Source organism: Chiloscyllium punctatum, chromosome 10 (assembly GCF_047496795.1).
Source record: "Chiloscyllium punctatum isolate Juve2018m chromosome 10, sChiPun1.3, whole genome shotgun sequence".
Classification (NCBI taxonomy): domain Eukaryota; kingdom Metazoa; phylum Chordata; class Chondrichthyes; order Orectolobiformes; family Hemiscylliidae; genus Chiloscyllium; species Chiloscyllium punctatum.
The window spans coordinates 106,534,250-106,552,724 of record NC_092748.1 but is presented as its reverse complement, the minus strand read 5'-3'; the positions used below and the strand labels follow the sequence as shown (position 1 = coordinate 106,552,724).

Here is an 18,475-nt window from a genome sequence, read left to right as displayed (position 1 = left end):
AGTTTAACAACATCTTTCCTATAGCAAGGAGACTAGACCAGAATTGAATATAGTAATATAAAAATGTCAGCACAGCAGCCCAACAGATTGGAGAAAGCATGTTAGCGTTTCCATTAATATAGCAGATTTGACAGATTTAGAATAATCCTAAACAGATTTCCAGCAAATATCTTAATCTATAAATTGTAAGAGGGTTCTGAATGAGGGATCCATGCTCAGAAAAGTGTCATATTGTTGTTTATTAAATCAGGAAACCGTGTGCATTGTATCTCTCAGACGATCTACTGCTGTCCTTATCCTGTCTCACACTGGTTTCAGTTTATCTATCATTCCCAAGTTTGCTAACCTACCTTGGCTTTCTGCATGGCAACATCTCAATTTTCATAATTCTCCACCTTACATTCAATTTCCTGTATGGTTTGAGTCCTCCCTTTATCTCTGGATCCACTTCCAAACCAATAACATTTCAAGAACTTGGTGATTTGTAATTTTCACTCCATACATCCCAGGACTCATTTACTCCTGTACTGGTGGTTGTACTTTCAATTCCCCGACCCTAAATCTCTTCCAATCCCTCCCAGAACCTCTCCACCTCTTCTCAACCTGACCTCTCCCTGCAAAGTATTGGTCCAGGCCCTAATGTTTGCTCACATGGCTTGGTTTTAAGGCTTTGCTTGGTAAAATTACGGTAGCTTAGTGGTTAGCACTGCTGCCTCATAGCACCAGGGACCTGGGTTCAATTCCACTCTGTGTGGAGCTGGTGTATTCTCTCTGTGTTTGCGAGGGTATGCATCCCACAGTCGAAAGATATGCAGGTTAGATGGATTAACTCTGGGAGATGAGGTATGGGTGGGATGCTTGTCAGTGGGTTGGTGTGGACTCAATGGGCCAAAACTATAGGGTTCTATTTTTCCTGTGAAATGACTTGGGATGCTTTATTTCTTGAAGGTTCTGTCTACATTCAAGTGTTGTTGTTATGGTGCTCTGACCATACACACAGATTCTAGACTGTAAGTGTCTGATGTGCCTTCACTAACATTATTTGTGTAAAATTCACAGGTGTGATAGCGGTGGTGATCTTTGTCATCCTCTGCGTCATAGCTGTCATGGGACACTTGTTATACAGACACAAAGGCACGTATCGCACCAACGAAACAAAGGGGGTGGAATATGCTGAGAATACCGACACCACACTGAAGAACAATGCCAATTATCAGGACTCCATTAGTGAAGGCAAGAAGGAATATTTCATCTGACAGTGATACAGGCCCGTCTCATTACCACAATTACAGCAGAAGATTAATAACACTAACAGCTGGGACTCGCTGTCTGTGCTATGAGTTAGCTCTAGACTGTGCAGATTAAACGGCCAAATGCTATGTTCAAAGTATTGTCACAGGACAAATGACTGGTTTACACTTCTGTTCACCTTGACAGGACAGAGATATAACCTATTGTTTCCTGCTAACTCTAGGTCAGCTCAGGGGAGTAGAAATAAGACTTTTGTAAACTCTATATAAAGACAGCAGAGAAAAAAAATTACCATTATATGTACCGCATGGTAAAATAAGCCGCTATTTACTTTTATTTCCTGTTTAACTGCAGTTGGTGTCCCTCCCACCCGTTTTATTTTTTCCCCAACAATTCAGTGCAAACACAGTCTGGGGATAAATTCCAGACAACCCTGATACCACATCAACACCTTGTGTTTACTGCATGCCTTTATCATTGTAACATATTCCAAGGCACTTATGTCCCAACACTCAATAACCTTTGACACTGAGCAACATAAGGTGGTATCAGGATAGGTTACAGTCGAAGCAGTTAGGGACAGGCAATGGATGCTGGCCCAGCTAGTGTAGCCCACGTCAAATGAGTAAGTCACAAACAAAAGCTTGATTAAACAGGGATGCCTGGCGAGTATAAAAGGAGATGGGAGGGAGAGGCAGGAAGTTTCAGGGAAGTGATTCCAGAACTTAGGAACTGAAGGCTGCCAAACCATGTGGCAATTAAAAGTAAAGATGTGCAAGAGGCCAGAATTGAAGGTGTACCAGAGAGTTGCGCGGGTGATGGTGTCACTGATATAGGGTGGTGTTGAAACTTCAGAGTGATTTCTTCTCCAAAAGTGAGAATCTTCACCCAGGTTACTTTACCATGAGAGCTAAAAGGATCAAATGCTGAGGCCAGGTTGTGTGGATTAGGTTTGCTTTCCCTTGAGTACAGATGATGCAATGATTTTATTGAGGTTTCGGAGAAGGTTGATGGAGTTGATATTGTGGAAAGAGGAGTATTTCCTCTGGTGGGAGAATCCAGAACAAGGCCTTCATGTTAAAGCTGAGACTTCCAGAGGTGATGCAGGAAATGCCTTTTCTGAACAAAAGTGAGCATGGAAATCTGGAGGTTAAAATTGGAGGGATTAGACAATTGAAAGAATTAAAACCAAAGTGAATAGATTTTTGATCGGTTAAGGTTATTGAATCTTGTGAAACCAATGCTGTTAAGTGAGGTTAAGATATAAATGATACTTGATCTAACTAAATGGTGGAATATGTTTAGGGGCCTGAATGACTTATTCTTGATCCAACCACATAAGCTTCCATCACCAAGCACAATGAGGTCCAGACCTGACAAGCACATACACTTTTAAAGAGTTGCAGGAATCTTAACATCTTCTCCCTTCTTCAGTGCTAAGGATGAAGTTTACTGCTTCTATTGCTCATCTAGCCAAAATCAACACTCTCAGAACAGGCAAAGATTCAACATGATTTTCTGATGAAACAGGGATTGAATTGAATTGAATTTATTGTCACGAGTACCAAGGCACAGGGAAAAGCTTTGTAAGATTGAATGTGCATGTGTGGCAAACAAATAATTGTTTGGTAACTCAAGCCAACAATAATCATGGAAAGTAGAATGACATGACCATCAAGAAGTTGCAGGACTGTACAGGTAGATCTTGGAATTAGTTATGTCGGGCAATTAGAATCCAGGCTTTGGGGAATGGTAGCATTAAGGTTCCTCACACAAATGCAAAAATAAAAAACTCCAGAGTTTACATTTATCATTTCTTGCATAATGGTAATTTTTCACTGCTTTTATTTAATTCCATTTTATAAAAATCTTGGGTCTAATCCTATGACCTGACCTCAATAACTTCTGTAAAATTAATACCTTTTCTGTAAATGTCTAACTATCTTGCGACATAATAACATGCGAGATCTTTGCTCTTCAGGATTTTGTGGTGCCAGATGAAGTCGAGTCCTTTGTACCATTATTCAACATATATATCAACATATATACACACACACATGTAAATTATTTTTATGTTGTACAGCAGAAATCAACCCCAAGTACAAACTAGTTGGAAGTCACATGTCAGAGTATCACACAGAAAGGAAGTAAGATGGGGAGCCCACTGGCTGTCTTGTTTGCTGTGAATGACAGGCAGGAAAATAAAAATACTGGTCAATCAGCCATATCCCATACTAATAATAATATGGTCCTCCAAGCCCTTCCCCTCTTGTAGACCCTGTGTCCCCCTTCTCCATACTGGAGCTGCAAATCCTCTGGGAGATGCACAAAAACAGAGAAGGAACAATGAAATAGATCCTTTTTCCCTAACACGTTGTCTGAAAGCCTTCCAATGAGATAGAACCATTCTGACTAAATATTCTAAATGCTACTAATTGTTTTGTAATTGAGTAGACAATAGTTACCATCACTTGGCTTTTTTTTTAACTGCAATCACTGTGATCCACTTAACCTCAGAAATCACCATGGTTACAATACAGTCCTGGGCAGCAAAGCATTTGGTGAATTATGAAGAAGTTGGATTTTTATCCAGACATCCCATTGCAATGTGAATGATGTATCATAGGCACAACCCCATTAAACTTGCAAACAATAAAATCTTCGGAATCAAAACTTCATGCTTAGTAGAAATGAGACCCTGATTCAATTTGAACCAAGACGTGGTCTGAAATACTAACGTCTGAATTATGTCCAATGTTAACCATTAGGTGGATGTAGGATTTGTAATATAATCATCAAGGTCAGCAAGTTGAATTAAATTGGTTTTATTGTCACGTACACATGTACTCTTGGATACCAAGATAGCAGGAACAGATTGTTGAGTACAAATCCTTAGGAAAGTAAAGTCTTAAGAAAAAAATTTTTAAAAAAGAATATTGAAAACAAAGTCCACTTAGATATGTGTTTTGCTTCAGACAAAAGGAAATAATGTTTGGGTAAAATGAATTGTTACTATTTATGGGTGCAATTTTGTAAATAACCTGGAAGTTAAGACATACACCTTAGCGAACTCTTGTGAGTAGTGACTCACGCCGAGGAAATCCCTTCCCTTCTGCTCAAATATTGGTAACTTTTCCAAAGTACTGGCATTGCTGAACCAGTGGGATCACATTTCCCTCAAATATTGATGCACTCCTATTGGCTTCCTGCAAATATTAGCACCCTACCACTGATTCCAAGCCAATACCCACATGGTGCTAATCCCTGCCTCTAATATTTTTCAAACTCCCAAGGTAGCCTGAAAATATTGACAAGGTATCAATAATGCTTATCAAACATTAAGACATTCTGGAAACAGGTTTAAGAACATAAGAACTAGGAGCAGGAGTAGATCATCTGGCCCATTGAGGTAAAAACAATGACTGCAGATGCTGGAAACCAGATTCTGGATTAGTGGTGCTGGAAGAGCACAGCAGTTCAGGCAGCATCCAAGGAGCTTCAAAATCGACGTTTCGGGCAAAAGCCCTTCCATTGAGCCTGCTCTGCCATTCAATAAGATCACAGCTGATCTTTTCATGGCCTCAGCGCCACTTATCCAACCTCTCACCACAACTCACAATTCATTTACTGTTCTTAGCTTTAAAAATGTTTACTGAAGAAGCCTCAACCACTTCAACTGGGCAGGGAATTCCACAGATTCACAATCCTCTGGTGAAGAAATCCTTCTCAATTCAGTCCTAAATCTGCTCCCCCTAATTTTGAGGCTTTGCCCTCTTGACCCAGTTTCACCCACCAGTGGAAACATCCTCTCGATATATATCTTATCTATTCCCTTCATAATTTTATATGTTTCTATAAGATCTCCCCATATTCTTCTGAATTCCAATGAATATAGTCCCAGTCTACTCAGTCTCTCCTCAAAAGCCAATGCCCTCAACTCTGGAATCAACCTAGTGAACCTCCTCTGCACCCCCTCCAGTGCCAATACATCCTTTCTTAAGTAAGGAGACCAAAACTGCGTGCAGTATTCCAGGTCTGGCCTCACTCTACACAGCTGCAACATAGCCTCCTGGTTTTTAAACTCAATCCCTTTAGCAATGAAGGGCAGTATTCCATCAGCCTTCTTAATTACCTGTTGCACCTGCAGACCAACCTTCTGTAATTCATGCACAAGGACACCCAGGTCCCTCTACACAGCAGCATGCTGTAATTTCCTACCATTCAAGTAATCATCCTTTTTACTGTTATTCCTACTGGAATGGATGACTTCACATTTATTAACATTGTACCCCATCATCCAGAGCTTTGCCCACTCACTTAAACTATCTATGTTCCTTTACAAAGTTTCACAGTCCTCTGTATAATTTGCTCTGCCGCTCATCTTAGTGTCATCCGCAACCTTTGACACACTACACATGGTCCCCAACTCCAAATCATAGAGTCATAGAGATGTACAGCATGGAAACAGACCCTTCGGTCCAACCCGTCCATGCTGACCAGATATCCCAACCCAATCTATTCCCACCTGCCAGCAACTGGCCCATATCCCTCCAAATCCTTCCTATTCATATACCCATCCAAATGCCTCTTAAATGTTGCAATTGTACCAGCCTACACCACTTCCTCTGGCAGCTCTTTCCATACACATACCACACTCTGCATGAAAAAGTTGCCCCTTAGGACTCTTTTTATATCTTTCCCCTCTTACTCTAAACCTATGCCCTCTGGTTCTAGACTTCCTGATCCCAGGGAAAAGATTTTATCTATTTATCCTATCCATGCTCCTCATAATTTTGTATACCTCTATGAGGTCACCCCTCAACCTCCGACATTCCAGGGAAAACAGCCCCAGCCTGTTCGGCCTCTCCCTGCAGCTCAGATTCTCCAACTCTGGCAACATCCTTGTAAATCTTTTCTGAACCCTTTCAAGTTTCACAACATCTTTCCGATAGGAAGGAGACCAGAATTGCATGCAACATTCCAACATTAGCCTGACCAATGTCCTGTACAGCCGCAACATGACTTCCCAACTCCTATACTCAATACTCTGACCAATAAAGGAAAGCATACCAAACACCTTCTTCACTATCCTATCTACCTGCAACTCCACTTTCAAGGAGCTATGAACCTGCACTCCAAGGTCTCTTTGTTAAGTCCCCAGGTCCTAGGACCTTACCATTAAGTGTATAAGTCCTGCTAAGATTTACTTTCCCAAAATGCAACACCTCGCATTTATCTGAATTAAACTCCATCTGCCACTTCTCAGCCCATTGGCCCATCTGGTCCAGATCCTGTTGTAATTGAGGTAACCCTCTTTGCTGTGCACTACACCTCCAATTTTGGTGTCTTCTGCAAACTTACTAACTGTACCTCTTATGCTCGCATCCAAATCATTTATGTAAATGACAAAAAGTAGAGGGCCCAGCACCGATCCTTGTGGCACTCCACTGGTCACAGGCCTCCAGTCTGAAAAACAACTCTCCACCACCACTCTCTGTCTTCTACCTTTGAGCCAGTTCTGTATCCAAATGACTAGTTCTCCCTGTATTCCATGAGATCTAACCTTGCTAATCAGTCTCCCATGGGGAACCTTGTCGAACGCCTTACTGAAGTCCATATAGATCACATCTACTGCTCTGCCCTCATCAATCTTCTTTGTTACTTCTTCCAAAAACTCAATTAAGTTTGTGAGACATGATTTTCCACGCACAAAGCCATGTTGGCTATCCCGAATCAGTCCTTGCCTTTCCAAATACATGTACATCCTGTCACTCAGGATTCCCTCCAACAACTTGCCCACCACCAAGGTCTGGCTCACCGATCTATAGTTCCCTGCCTTGTCTTTACTGCCCTTCTTAAATAGTGGCACCACGTTTGCCAACCTCCAGTCTTCCGGCACCTCACCTGTGGCTATCGATGATACAAATATCTCAGCAAGAGGCCCAGCAATCACTTCTCTAGCTTCCCACAGAGTTCTCAGGTACACCTGATCAGGTGCTGGGGATTTATCCACCTTTAACCGTTTCAAGACATTCAGCACTTCCTCCTCTGTAATCTGGACATTTTGCAAGATGTCACCATCTACTTCCCTACTGTCTGTACCTTCCATATCCTGTAAATTGTGAATAATTGCAGTACCAACACTAATCCCTGAGGAACATCACTAGTCACTGATTGCCAATTAGAATAGCACTCATTTATCCCCAATCTTTGCTTTCCGTTGGTTACCCAATCCACCATGCATGCCAATAATTGCCTGTAACACCATGTATCTTTCTCGTATGCAGTAGCCTTTTATGTGGCACCTTGTCAAACACATTTTGGAAATCTAGATACTGGATTCCCTGGGTCCCCGTTGTCCACCATATTCATAACACCTTCATAGAATTCCAAAAGATTAGTTAAGTACGTCCTGCCCTTCATGACCCCATGCTGCATCTGCCCATCAAGAAAATTTCTATCCATATTGTGATGCTGGAAAAGCACAGCAGGTCAGGCTGCATCTGAGGAGCAGGAGAATTCATTCCTGATGAAGGGATTATGCCCGAAACGTCAATTCTCCTGCTCCTCGGATACTGCCTGACCTGCTGTGCTTTTCCAGTACCACACTCTCGACTCTGATCTCCAGCATCTGCAGTCTTCACTTTCTCCTAATTTCTATCCAGATGACTTGCTATTTCTTCTTCAATAATAGACTCAAGAATTTTCTCCACTTTAGAAGTTAAGCTAACTGGTCTATAATTCCCCATCTTTTATCTACTTCCCTTGTGTCCCATTTGCTGTTTTCTAATCTGCTGGACCTGCCAAGAGTCCAGTGAATTTTGGAAAATTACCACAAGTGTATTTGTTATTTCTCCCTCCATCTGTCTTGTCATCCTGGGATGCATTCCATCTGGCCCAGGAGACTTATCTACCCTTAGCTCCATTAGCTTGCCCAATACTACTACTTATTTGATAATGATTGTTTTCAGGTCGTCACCTACCTTCATCTGTTTATCAATTACTCGCATGTTATTCATGTCATCCACTGTGAAGACCAACACAAGATACCTATTCAATGCATCATATCCCATTACTAAATCCCCTTTCTCATCCTCTAAAGGGCCAATGATTACTTTAGCCACTCTTTTTTTGTTTTATATATTTATCCAAACCTTTGCTATCTGTCTTTATACTCTAAGCTTTTTTTTCTCATAATCTTCTTACTTTTCTTTATAGCTCTTTTTGTGGCTTTCTGTTGACCTTCAAAGTTTTTTCAATCTTCTACTTTCCTGCTGATCTTGGCCCTGTTGTAAGCCTTCTCTTTCAAATTGATAGCCTTCCCTATTTCCTTAGACACTTAAGGCAGATCACCCCTTTTCCTACAGTCCTTCCTTTTCACTGGTATGTACTTTTACTGAGCACTTTGAACAATTTCTTTGAAAGTCCTCCACAGCTCATCAACTGTCCCACCACAAAGTCTTTGCTTCCAGTTTACTTTAGCCAACTCCTTCCTCATCCTGTTGTAGTCTCCCTTGTTTAAGCACAGGATCCTGGTATTGAATTTTATCTTTGCACTTTCCATCTGTATTTGAAATTCAACCATACTGTGATTGCTTCTTCCAAGAGGAGCCCTAATTGTGAGGGCATTAATTATTCCTGTCTCATTACACAGGACCGATTCTAGAATAGCTTACCCACTTGTTGATTCCATTACATACTTTTCAAGACAACTATCGCGGATACACTCAATGAATTCTTCCTCAAAGTTACCCTGACTGACCCTGTTCGACCAATCGACCTTATTAAAATCCCCCATAATAATTGCTGAACCACATGCGAACCTGCTGCTTTCCTTTCTATTTACCATCATACTTCCTGTTGTTTTCCCATTCGCCTTCCCCTTGACTCACTAGTTTAAAGTCCTGTATATCTTCCTGTATATCCTTTTCACTAGAACACTTGTTCCAGATTGGTTCAGGTAGAGACCATCCCATCGGTACAGATCCCTCCTGTTCCAAAACTGATGCTAATGCCCCATGAAGTGGAATCCCTCTTTCCCACACCACTCCCTTAGCCACATGTTTACTTCCCTAATTTTCTTATCGCTAAACCAATTTGCACATGGCTTGGGTGGTAGTCCGGAGATTATAACCCTTGAGGACCTGTTCTGTACTAAACATAACAATTCATGCAAACATTTTAACTCTAATGATAAACCTTATTAATCATAATAAATTTCCCCAATCTGCTGCAAGACTTGAATATTTCCAAATTCCAATTTCTATTTAAAAAGTGTTTCATTCCTCATTGGAAAAGATGTCTTGCCTCCTTTGCTTGGAAAAAGTGTGTAACTGAGAGGAGCATGTCTTATCCTTTCCAGTGAGTGACTAATGTTCAGAATGTGTTTTACCAGGAGAGTGAATAAATTCAGTATACTGGGCTCATTTAAGAGAGAACTAGATAATGCAAAGGGAACATGATAGGGTGAGATCAAATATCTTCTTCATCTGAGCTCATCTTACTCAAGTATCATGCAGAATGATTCACACCACAAGTGCTATGATTGTGAACAAAACAAAAATGTTACCTTTAATATTATGCTACAGAATGCAAACATTCTAGACTATTGGAGTACAAAAAGGACATGGAGTTATAGAACCATTTTCTGCAGTTATCATCACTTCCCAAGAGAACACAAGCCTATGCTGAATCCTTATTGCTGTACTGAGAATACGTGTACTGATTGTCCCCTTCATAAGGTACTGCTATGTCCTTGGTCTAATCTTCAAAATTTATGACAGCTGAGAGGGTATTCCTATTTTCCATTGAGATCGTCTTTTGTTGATACTTTTCAAGTCACTGCTACTCAGAGAGGGATTTTGTGATTGTCCTTCAAAAGAGTAGACTTTCCACAAAGTCATCCACTTCGAAGAATGTTTAATCCTGGACTTAATGGACTGGAAATTCATTCTGGGTGGTAATACAGAATGGGAGATTGTGCACTATTGCACCATAATACTCTAATATTTATTTATTGACTATTACTAAAGTTAACAATGTACAGCTAATTGATATGATCTTTTGCATATGACTGCTACAATAGATTTCTGACCCATCATATTGCCCTTACAGTTGATTTTGTATCAACAAAAATGCAATTTCAACTCACAAAAATAACAGGAGATTTCCTAATCCATATCCCCAGTAGGGAGTAGCATAGGCCCTGAAATGACATGAGAAAATTGCAAATGTTTTTTTCCATCAAGTAGATTAAGTTGTGGAAGCAGCTGTCATACAGAATGAAGTAAATGTAATTAAAGTCACCATAGTCCTACACTCTCACCAGAGGTGGTGGTTTAACCTGAGGGTCACCACATCTTAGGAAAGGGGCAAGTTTGGGAAGGTGGGACTTTCCCCAATAGAGGGATCAAATCTGCACTATTGGCATCATTCTGTATTGCAAACCAGGTGTGCAGCTAACTGAGCTAACTGATACCCATTATTATGTAACATAAACTAAGGAGAATTCTTTGTCATTCATGGGTGACCTAACTGTGGTTCTTGATCATACTGTTAACTCAGGCAACTGAGCATACCTTCTTACAGTGTAAGTAAGGGATTTAAAGAAATAAGGCCTGTTTCAGCAATGCTGCAGTAATTTGCAGTTTACCTCCAGTGATGAATGACATTTTGGAAATCAAACTCTGAAAAGGGACAACTGGTAATGCTGTGTTTTTGTGACTTAGATGGCAAAGTATAAGATAATTGTGAGGGAAAGGATATTCTCATTCCTAAAATTTTGAACAATTCCCTGATAATATGGTCAAAAGTGTTTATAGCTATTATTATCAATAATTACATAAGAATCACAGCATGATTCCACACAGAATGAAAACATTTGGGCCAGAATGCTAATGGTTTCCCTTTTGAAGGTGTATCCAATTAGTGTCATTTATTTGCCTTTAATTTATAGACCAGCAAATCTCTCCATATTGATATTTATTCAATTTCCTTTTCAAACTATACAGCGATAACTATTACTAATGATTGCATTGAGAACAATGATAAACTACATATGTACAATAAGAACTATTATTGATAATTTCACATATAATTACAGTAAAAATGAGTAAGTGGAGAATTCACCACCTCGCAGAATCTGAAGGAGATGGTTGCTTTGGACGTTGTTTTGTTTATTCTGAAGAATATGCACAACTTTTCAAGCATTTCTTTCACTCTGGGCTACATGAGAACCCGCATTTTTTTTAGATTACCCCACCCACTTAGTTGCCAATATTCAGGCTTTAACAGAAATTACTCCTTCCTGGCTTTACCTTGACTGAGCTGTTCATTGAATCATTTAGCAGGAGTCAGTTGAAAGGCCTCAAGATTTTCTTATGAGTGAATTATCACAAAACTTGAGTGAAGTGTCCTTGGAGGCAGCTGGGATAGCTATGCATTTTGGACAAAGTAAGCCCATCTCTCAGCGCTTATCATTTACAACTTGTAACTTTTCATCACCTCTGTACACTTCACTGGAAATGAAAACTTAGGTTACTAATCTTTGAACAGCAACTTCATTTTCAAAGGCAAAAAAGCCAGAAATTAAAGGAATGAAATCAAACAATATTAACTCCATTTATTATAATTAATCCCAATGTTAACCCCAACTCCTGACTAAGTACAATCGCAAATGATCATTTGGCATCAGCTGAATTGGCAGAGGTAGAAATTTTGCAGAAAGCTTTCTGTCTGGTTTCAATATCAAAGAAAGAAAACATTTTAAGGAGAAAGGAAAACATAAAAGATGGATTTTTTTGTTTGAAGTGTATTAGATATGTCTAGACAAAAAGCCCTGAAAGTGGTCACTCTGTTTTGATTGAAGGTGGATTTTTTTTTTAGAAAGAGCAGAGCCCATCACTCACACTCATCTAGCTCCCTCAGAGGCAGCTCTCAGAGTGACAGAATATCTGACCCTCTTGTTTTTATTCATTTTTTTAACAGGATGCCTGGCACTCCTTTTAATTCTATTACCCCCACACTACTGCCTAACTGTGATAGTGCTTTTCCCAGCACTCATGTTGTGTGTGTGCAGGTGTGAGACACAGTGAAAGATGCAAGGTGTACAAATTTTTATTCAATTCTCACCACCAGGAAGGAAATACCCAAGTGACCAGTGACAAGCAGTGCCCTTCTCATCAAAGGGTAATGCTGCATGATCAAACAGTGAAGGGGATGGGCAGGGATTAAATCAACATAGAGTTGGAAGGGGAAATAATACACTCCATTCCCTCCGGTACCCACCTCTCCCTGAACAGCTCAAGGGTGTTGGTGAACACCACGTGCTCTTTCTCCAGGGACACCTGGGCTCTAACGTAACCGCGGAAGAGGGGCAGGCAATCAGCCCTAATGACCCCCTCCACGGCCCGCTGCCTGCACCTGTTTATGGCCAGTTTGGCCAGGCCTAGGAGCAGACCCCCAAGAAGGTCCTCTGACCTGATCTCCACCCTCCGTACCGGATTCCCGAAGATCAGGAGAGTGGGACTGAAACAGAGAAGAAGGTTTTTTAAAATTCAAAAAGGGAATGCAAGCGCCCACACTCAATATACGATTGGAGATGGAATTTTTTTTCTTTTTCTTTTTTTTTAAATGGAGACGGTTGGGCATTTAGAGACTGACAAAGCTTATTGGCTGATTGCAACACAGGGGTGTTTTTTTGAGGAGCTCCGACACTAGTGTAAGTCACATAAAAAAACCATTAACAATAATTCCACAGAAGTCAGTATCTCATCACACTTTATTTACATGTAGAAAATCTTTGACACTGATTCAGCTCCCTCAGAGCCAGCTCTTAGAGTGAACAGAACCTCTGACCCTCCTGTTTATTTTTTTCTCTCCACCTAACTGCTGTAGTGCTTATTTTTCCCCTGCACCCATGTTGTCTGTGTGTAGGTGTGAGACACAGTGAAAGACACAAGGCATACAAATCTTTATTCAGTTTCCACCACCAGGAAGAGGAGAAACACACACGTGGCTAGTGACAAGCAGTGCCTTTCACATCAAAAGGCAATGCTGTGTGATCAAACAGTGAAGGGGAGGGCAGGGATTAAATCAAAATAGAGTTGGAGGGGGAAATAAAACACTCCACTCCCTGCTACGCCTACTTCTCCCTGAACACCTCCAGAGTGTTGGTGGACACCACGTGCTCCCTCTCCAGAGACACCCGGGCTCTAATGTAACTGTGGAAGAGGGGCAGGCAGTCGGCCCTAACGACCCCCTCCAAGGCCTGCTGCCTGAACCTGTTTATGGCCAGTTTGGCCAGGCCCAGGAGCAGACCCATGAGAAGGTCCTTAGACCTGCCCTCCCCCCTCCGTACCGGGCGCCCGAAGATCAGGAGCGTAGGACTGAAACAGAGAAGAAGCTTTTTAAGAAAATCAAAAACGGAGTGCAAGTGCCCACATCCAATATATGATTGGAGTGGATAGCTGCGATGATGGCATGTCAACTCAATTAGCTCCTCAATCCCTCTTAAAGTCATAATCCACTTCCCATCACTTTCACCAAAGGACACACAAGAATACTACATTAGAGAAGTCTAAATGTTTGAATGATAACAAGTCGTTGATTTGTCTGTGGACTAATGACTAGTTATCAATGACAAAGACCTTCAGTCAGCCAGTATCTATATAATAGGCTGTCTAGCTTAGATAGGGTGAATATTTTGGCAGAAACTGTCAGATCTCTGAAGGTGAGGGAGTTGTTTCTGCTCTGCAGTAAAAAATGTCCAAAGCCTGAAAATGCCAACTTCATTTCCCTTGTTCAGTTGCTGTAATGTTTAATTTGAAAACAAGCTTAGGCGCTATGGTAGCTCAGAAGTTAGCACTGCTGCCTCACAGCACCAGGGACCCAGATTTGATTCCAGCCTCAGGTGACTGTCTGTGTGGAGTTTGCACATTCTCCCAGTGTCTGTGTGGGTTTCCACTGAGTGCTTCAGTTTGTTCCCTCAGATGTACAAGTTAGATGGACTCACCATCACAAATGTGGGATTACAGGGATAGAGTAGGAGACTGGATCTGGGTGGGCTGCCCTTCAGTGGGTTGGTGTGGACTCAATGGGCCACTACCCATACTGTGAACATCCTAGCTCAAGGGAGTTTTGGGACAGAGCTTCATGCAAAGTAGAACTCAACATGTATTTGGAAGGTGAAAGTAGGTACTGCAGAAATTAGAGTCAAGATTAGAGTAGTGCTGTAAGAGCACAGCAGGTCAGGCAGCATCCATGGAGCAGGACAGAGTGTCAAAGGTTAAGACGTTGAAGAGCCATGGCCTGTACACAGTTCTAACAACAAGTGCCCACTGAAGTAAATAAAACTGTCAGTAAAAAGAAATTCTACCAACTCTGCTTCATAGCAAAGAGTAATTCGAATAAAATGTCTTAATCCTTAGGCTTTCTTCCCTCCTTCATAAACCAGATGACAGGGTTAGACATTAAAATTTGCTTCTTTACCCATCTCTCTTTGAAACATGCTTCGAAGTTATAGTTTTCTGGATCAAAATAAAATGTTACAAAACATATCTGTATCACATTCTGTACTCTCAGACGTCTATGCTGTTTTAAATGGCGATCGATAGGGTAGAACATTCATAAAACAAATGTGATGTTGCAGTAATCTTGTTACTTGGTATTTTGCTATTGCTCATTTTTTTAATTTCATAATGTTTAAAGTATTTTGTTCAGCACCAATCAAGTAATGAAGTAATTCCTTTGCTGTTACTCTGTACAGTCATGTGCAAGTAAAATATATTTATAAAATACAACACAGTATTAATTAGTAGGTTGTAATTTATTTTCTATGTATTCAGAGCTGGTGATTATTCGTACCGAAATAGGTGTATTTAATAAAATATGAATTTTTTGGAATTCTGCTTTGCTTCATTTGTTGATATGGTCTCTTCCAATCATCTTTTCAACTTGATATTAGTTTACCTGATGCATTCTTCATTCAAGAGAGGAGAGGTGATAACCCAGTGGTATTATTGCTGGACTGTTAATCCAGACGCTCAGTTAATGTTCTGGGGACCTGGATTTGAATCCAACCCCCCATGGCAGTTGGTGGAATTTGAACCTTAAACCTGGAATTAAGAATCTAGAGATGGCAATGACTCTGTTGCCAATTGTCAGGAAATGCACATCTGGTTCACTAATGTCCTTTAGGAAAGGAAACTGCCATCTTTACCTGGTCTGGTCTACATGTGACTCCAGACCCATGGCAATGTGGTTGACTCTTAACTACCCTCTGGCCAATTAGGGATGGGCATAAATGCTGGCTTAGCCAGTGATGCCCTCATCCTGTGAATGAGTTAAAAAAAAAGAGAAATGTCCTAATGAGAAGAGATTGGGTAGGTTGGGTCTGTCTTCATTGGGGCACATGGTAAGGGACAGTTCCTTCCTTGCAACATCTCAGGTGAAGTGCGGATGAGATTTAAATAGGGCACCAGCAATTTGAACGTGGTGAGCACTTCCACCGTTCCGGCTATACAATTCCCCGAAGAAAGACATCTGAGGGCCAGGTTGCATAATGGGTAAAGAGTGGATGATTGTGTGAGAAACGTTGTTCTAAACCATTTTAAATCAGGCACCGTGAATCCCTGAATGAAACATTTCAAATTTAAAGGAGATGACTTGTAGTAGGTATCGCAGTGGTGGTCGCCTTCCCGGTGATCGCAAAGATGGTTGCCGGGATGGGAATCATGGAGACGGTGTGATCAGCCCCCCCTTCCCATTTATCTCTCAGCCCCCTGGCCCACACGCTTCATTCCTGATGAAGAGCTTATGCCCAAAACGTCAGTTCTGCTGCTCCTTGGATGCTGTCTGACTTGCTATGCTTTTCCAGCGCTACACTCTCGACTTCAAATGAAAAGGCCCATTAGTGGTGAATTTCCTATAAGCCGGCGCTGCAATACCAACAAGAGCTCACAGAGGGATGCAACATTGAAAGCAAACCAAAGCATTTCACAGGAGCAATTGCCAAACAAAATTTCACAACAAGCTACAGTAGAAGTTATCGGGAACAGGGAAGAGTTAAGTTTCAATGAGTGCCTCAAAGCAGGAAAGAGAATTGGAGACACTTACCAAGGAAGTTGCTGGACAACTGAAGGACTGATCGACAATCGAGAAACACAAAACCCTTGGGATGCCCAAGAAACAAGAATGAGGGAATCACAGTGATTTCAAAGGGTTGAATTGAATTGAATTTATTGTCACGTGTACCGAGGCACAATGAAAAGCTTAGTCTTGTGAGCAATACAAGCAGATAACATTGTTAAGTAGCATAGATATGTAAATAATAGGTAAAAGTGACAAAAACAAAAACACAGGTACAGGTGAATGCTAAGAGTTTGTGAGTCCATTGAGTATTCTAATAACAGTAGGGTAGAAACTGTTCGAAACAGGCTGGTGCGTGTGTTCAGGCTTCTGTACCTTCTCCCCGGTGGTAGAGGTTGTATAAAAGCATTGCCAGGGTGGGGTGGATCTTTGAGAATGCTGGCGGCCTTTTCTTGACAGCGGGCCTGGTAGATGGATTCTATAGATGGGAGGTTGGCCTTTGTGATTATCCAGGCCAAGTTCACCACTCTCTGTAACCAGCTCCGATCTTGAATGGTAAAGTTGCCAAACTAGGTAGTGTTACATCCAGACAGAATGCTCTCGATGGCATACCTATAAAAATTGGCAAGGGTATTCACTGTCATGCCAAATTTCCTCAGCTGCCTGAGGAAGAAGAGACGTTGTTGGGCCTTTGTAACCAGTGCATCCGCATGAACAGTCCCAGAAAGCTTGTTGTGGATGACCACTCCCACGAACTTGACACTCTTCACTCGTTCCACCTCTGTGCTGTTAATGTGTAGGGGGGCATGAGTAACATCCAACCGAAAGTCAAGAATGAGTTCCTCGGTGCCGGCATTGAGAGCTAGGTTGTTCTCATTGCACCATTTTTCCAGGTCTTCCATCTCCCATCTGTAGTCTGTTTTGTCGCCATCTGAGATTCGACCGACTATGGTGGTGTCATCAGCGAACTCATAAATGACATTAGTCTGGTATTTGGCAATGCAGTCATGGGTATACAATACGTATAGTAGGGGGTTGAGTATGCACCCCTGGGGGGCTCCAGTGTTGAGTGTTAGTGAGGATGAAATATTGTCTCCAATCTTCACTGGATGGAGTGGGCAGGAAACTGAGGATCCAGTTGCAGAAAGTGGGGCTTTGTCCAAGATCACTAAGTTTAGTCATCAGTCTCGAGGGGATAATAGTGTTGAAGGCTGAACTGTAGTCAATGAGTAGGATTCTTATGTAGCTATTCTTGGTGTCAAGGTGTTCTAGGGAGGTGTGAAAGGCAAGTGGTATGGCATCTGACGTGGATCTGTTGGTCCGATAGGCAAACTGGAGTGAGTCAAGAGCAGTGGGGAGGCTGGAGTTGATTAATGCCATGACCAGCAGCACGTCATGACCACTAAAGTTAGGGCCACTAGGTTGTAGTCATTGAGACATGCTGTATGAGCCTTCTTAGGCACAGGGATGATGTTGGCCCTCCTGAAACAAGTAGAGATAATGATCTGCTGCAGGGAGAGGTTGAAGAAGTCTGAGAAGACCTCTGCCAGTTGATCTGCGCATGCTCTAAGTGCACGGCCTGGTACTCCGTCTGGTCCCATCACTTTCCTTGGACTCACATGATGGAAAACTGATCTGACCTCTGATGCAATGACTGTTGGGATAGGTTCGTCAGGATTTATTGGAATAGGTGTTACCTTTCTGCTGAAATTCTGCTGAAAGTGAGCATTGAAGGCATTGAGACGATCTGGGAGGGATCTGCTATCTTGCACTGTCTCTTTTTAGAACCTGTGGTGTCATTCAGTCCTTGCCATAGTCGCCGGGTCTCTGTCTGGGTTGCAGTGCTACTGAAGGTTTTCGAGATAAGGAAAACCTCAATGCTGTGCTCTTAAAAGGTGTAGCCATGCTTCCCATTTTGTTCAGAAACTGAAGATTGCAGATTGAATACAGGTTACAAGGTATGTCAACTGAGGATAGCTCTACATTCTGTGTGTCAGTATGACTCTATCAAGACCAGCAGTGTCTTCCTCTTTGGCATCAACATTTATGAATTGGGAATGTGAAGCATGTACTCAGCTCAACAAAAGTATAAACAGCATTGCAACTGTTTACCAAATAAAACATATGGTCCGTTGAG

The 18,475-nt window shown here is 41.6% G+C and overlaps 1 protein-coding gene across 1 annotated transcript in view; it reads left to right on the top strand.

Moving 5' to 3' along the window:
• The window catches only part of LOC140482418 (contactin-associated protein-like 5), a 1,108,772-nt gene extending 1,093,658 nt beyond the window's left edge, over positions 1 to 15,114 (top strand). The window contains exon 24 of the mRNA XM_072579902.1: positions 1,060 to 15,114. Within this exon, the coding sequence (XP_072436003.1) occupies positions 1,060 to 1,256 (197 nt within the window). The 3' untranslated portion in view covers positions 1,257 to 15,114. The remainder of the gene's footprint in view (positions 1 to 1,059) is intronic.
• Positions 15,115 to 18,475: the final 3,361 nt, after the last annotated feature.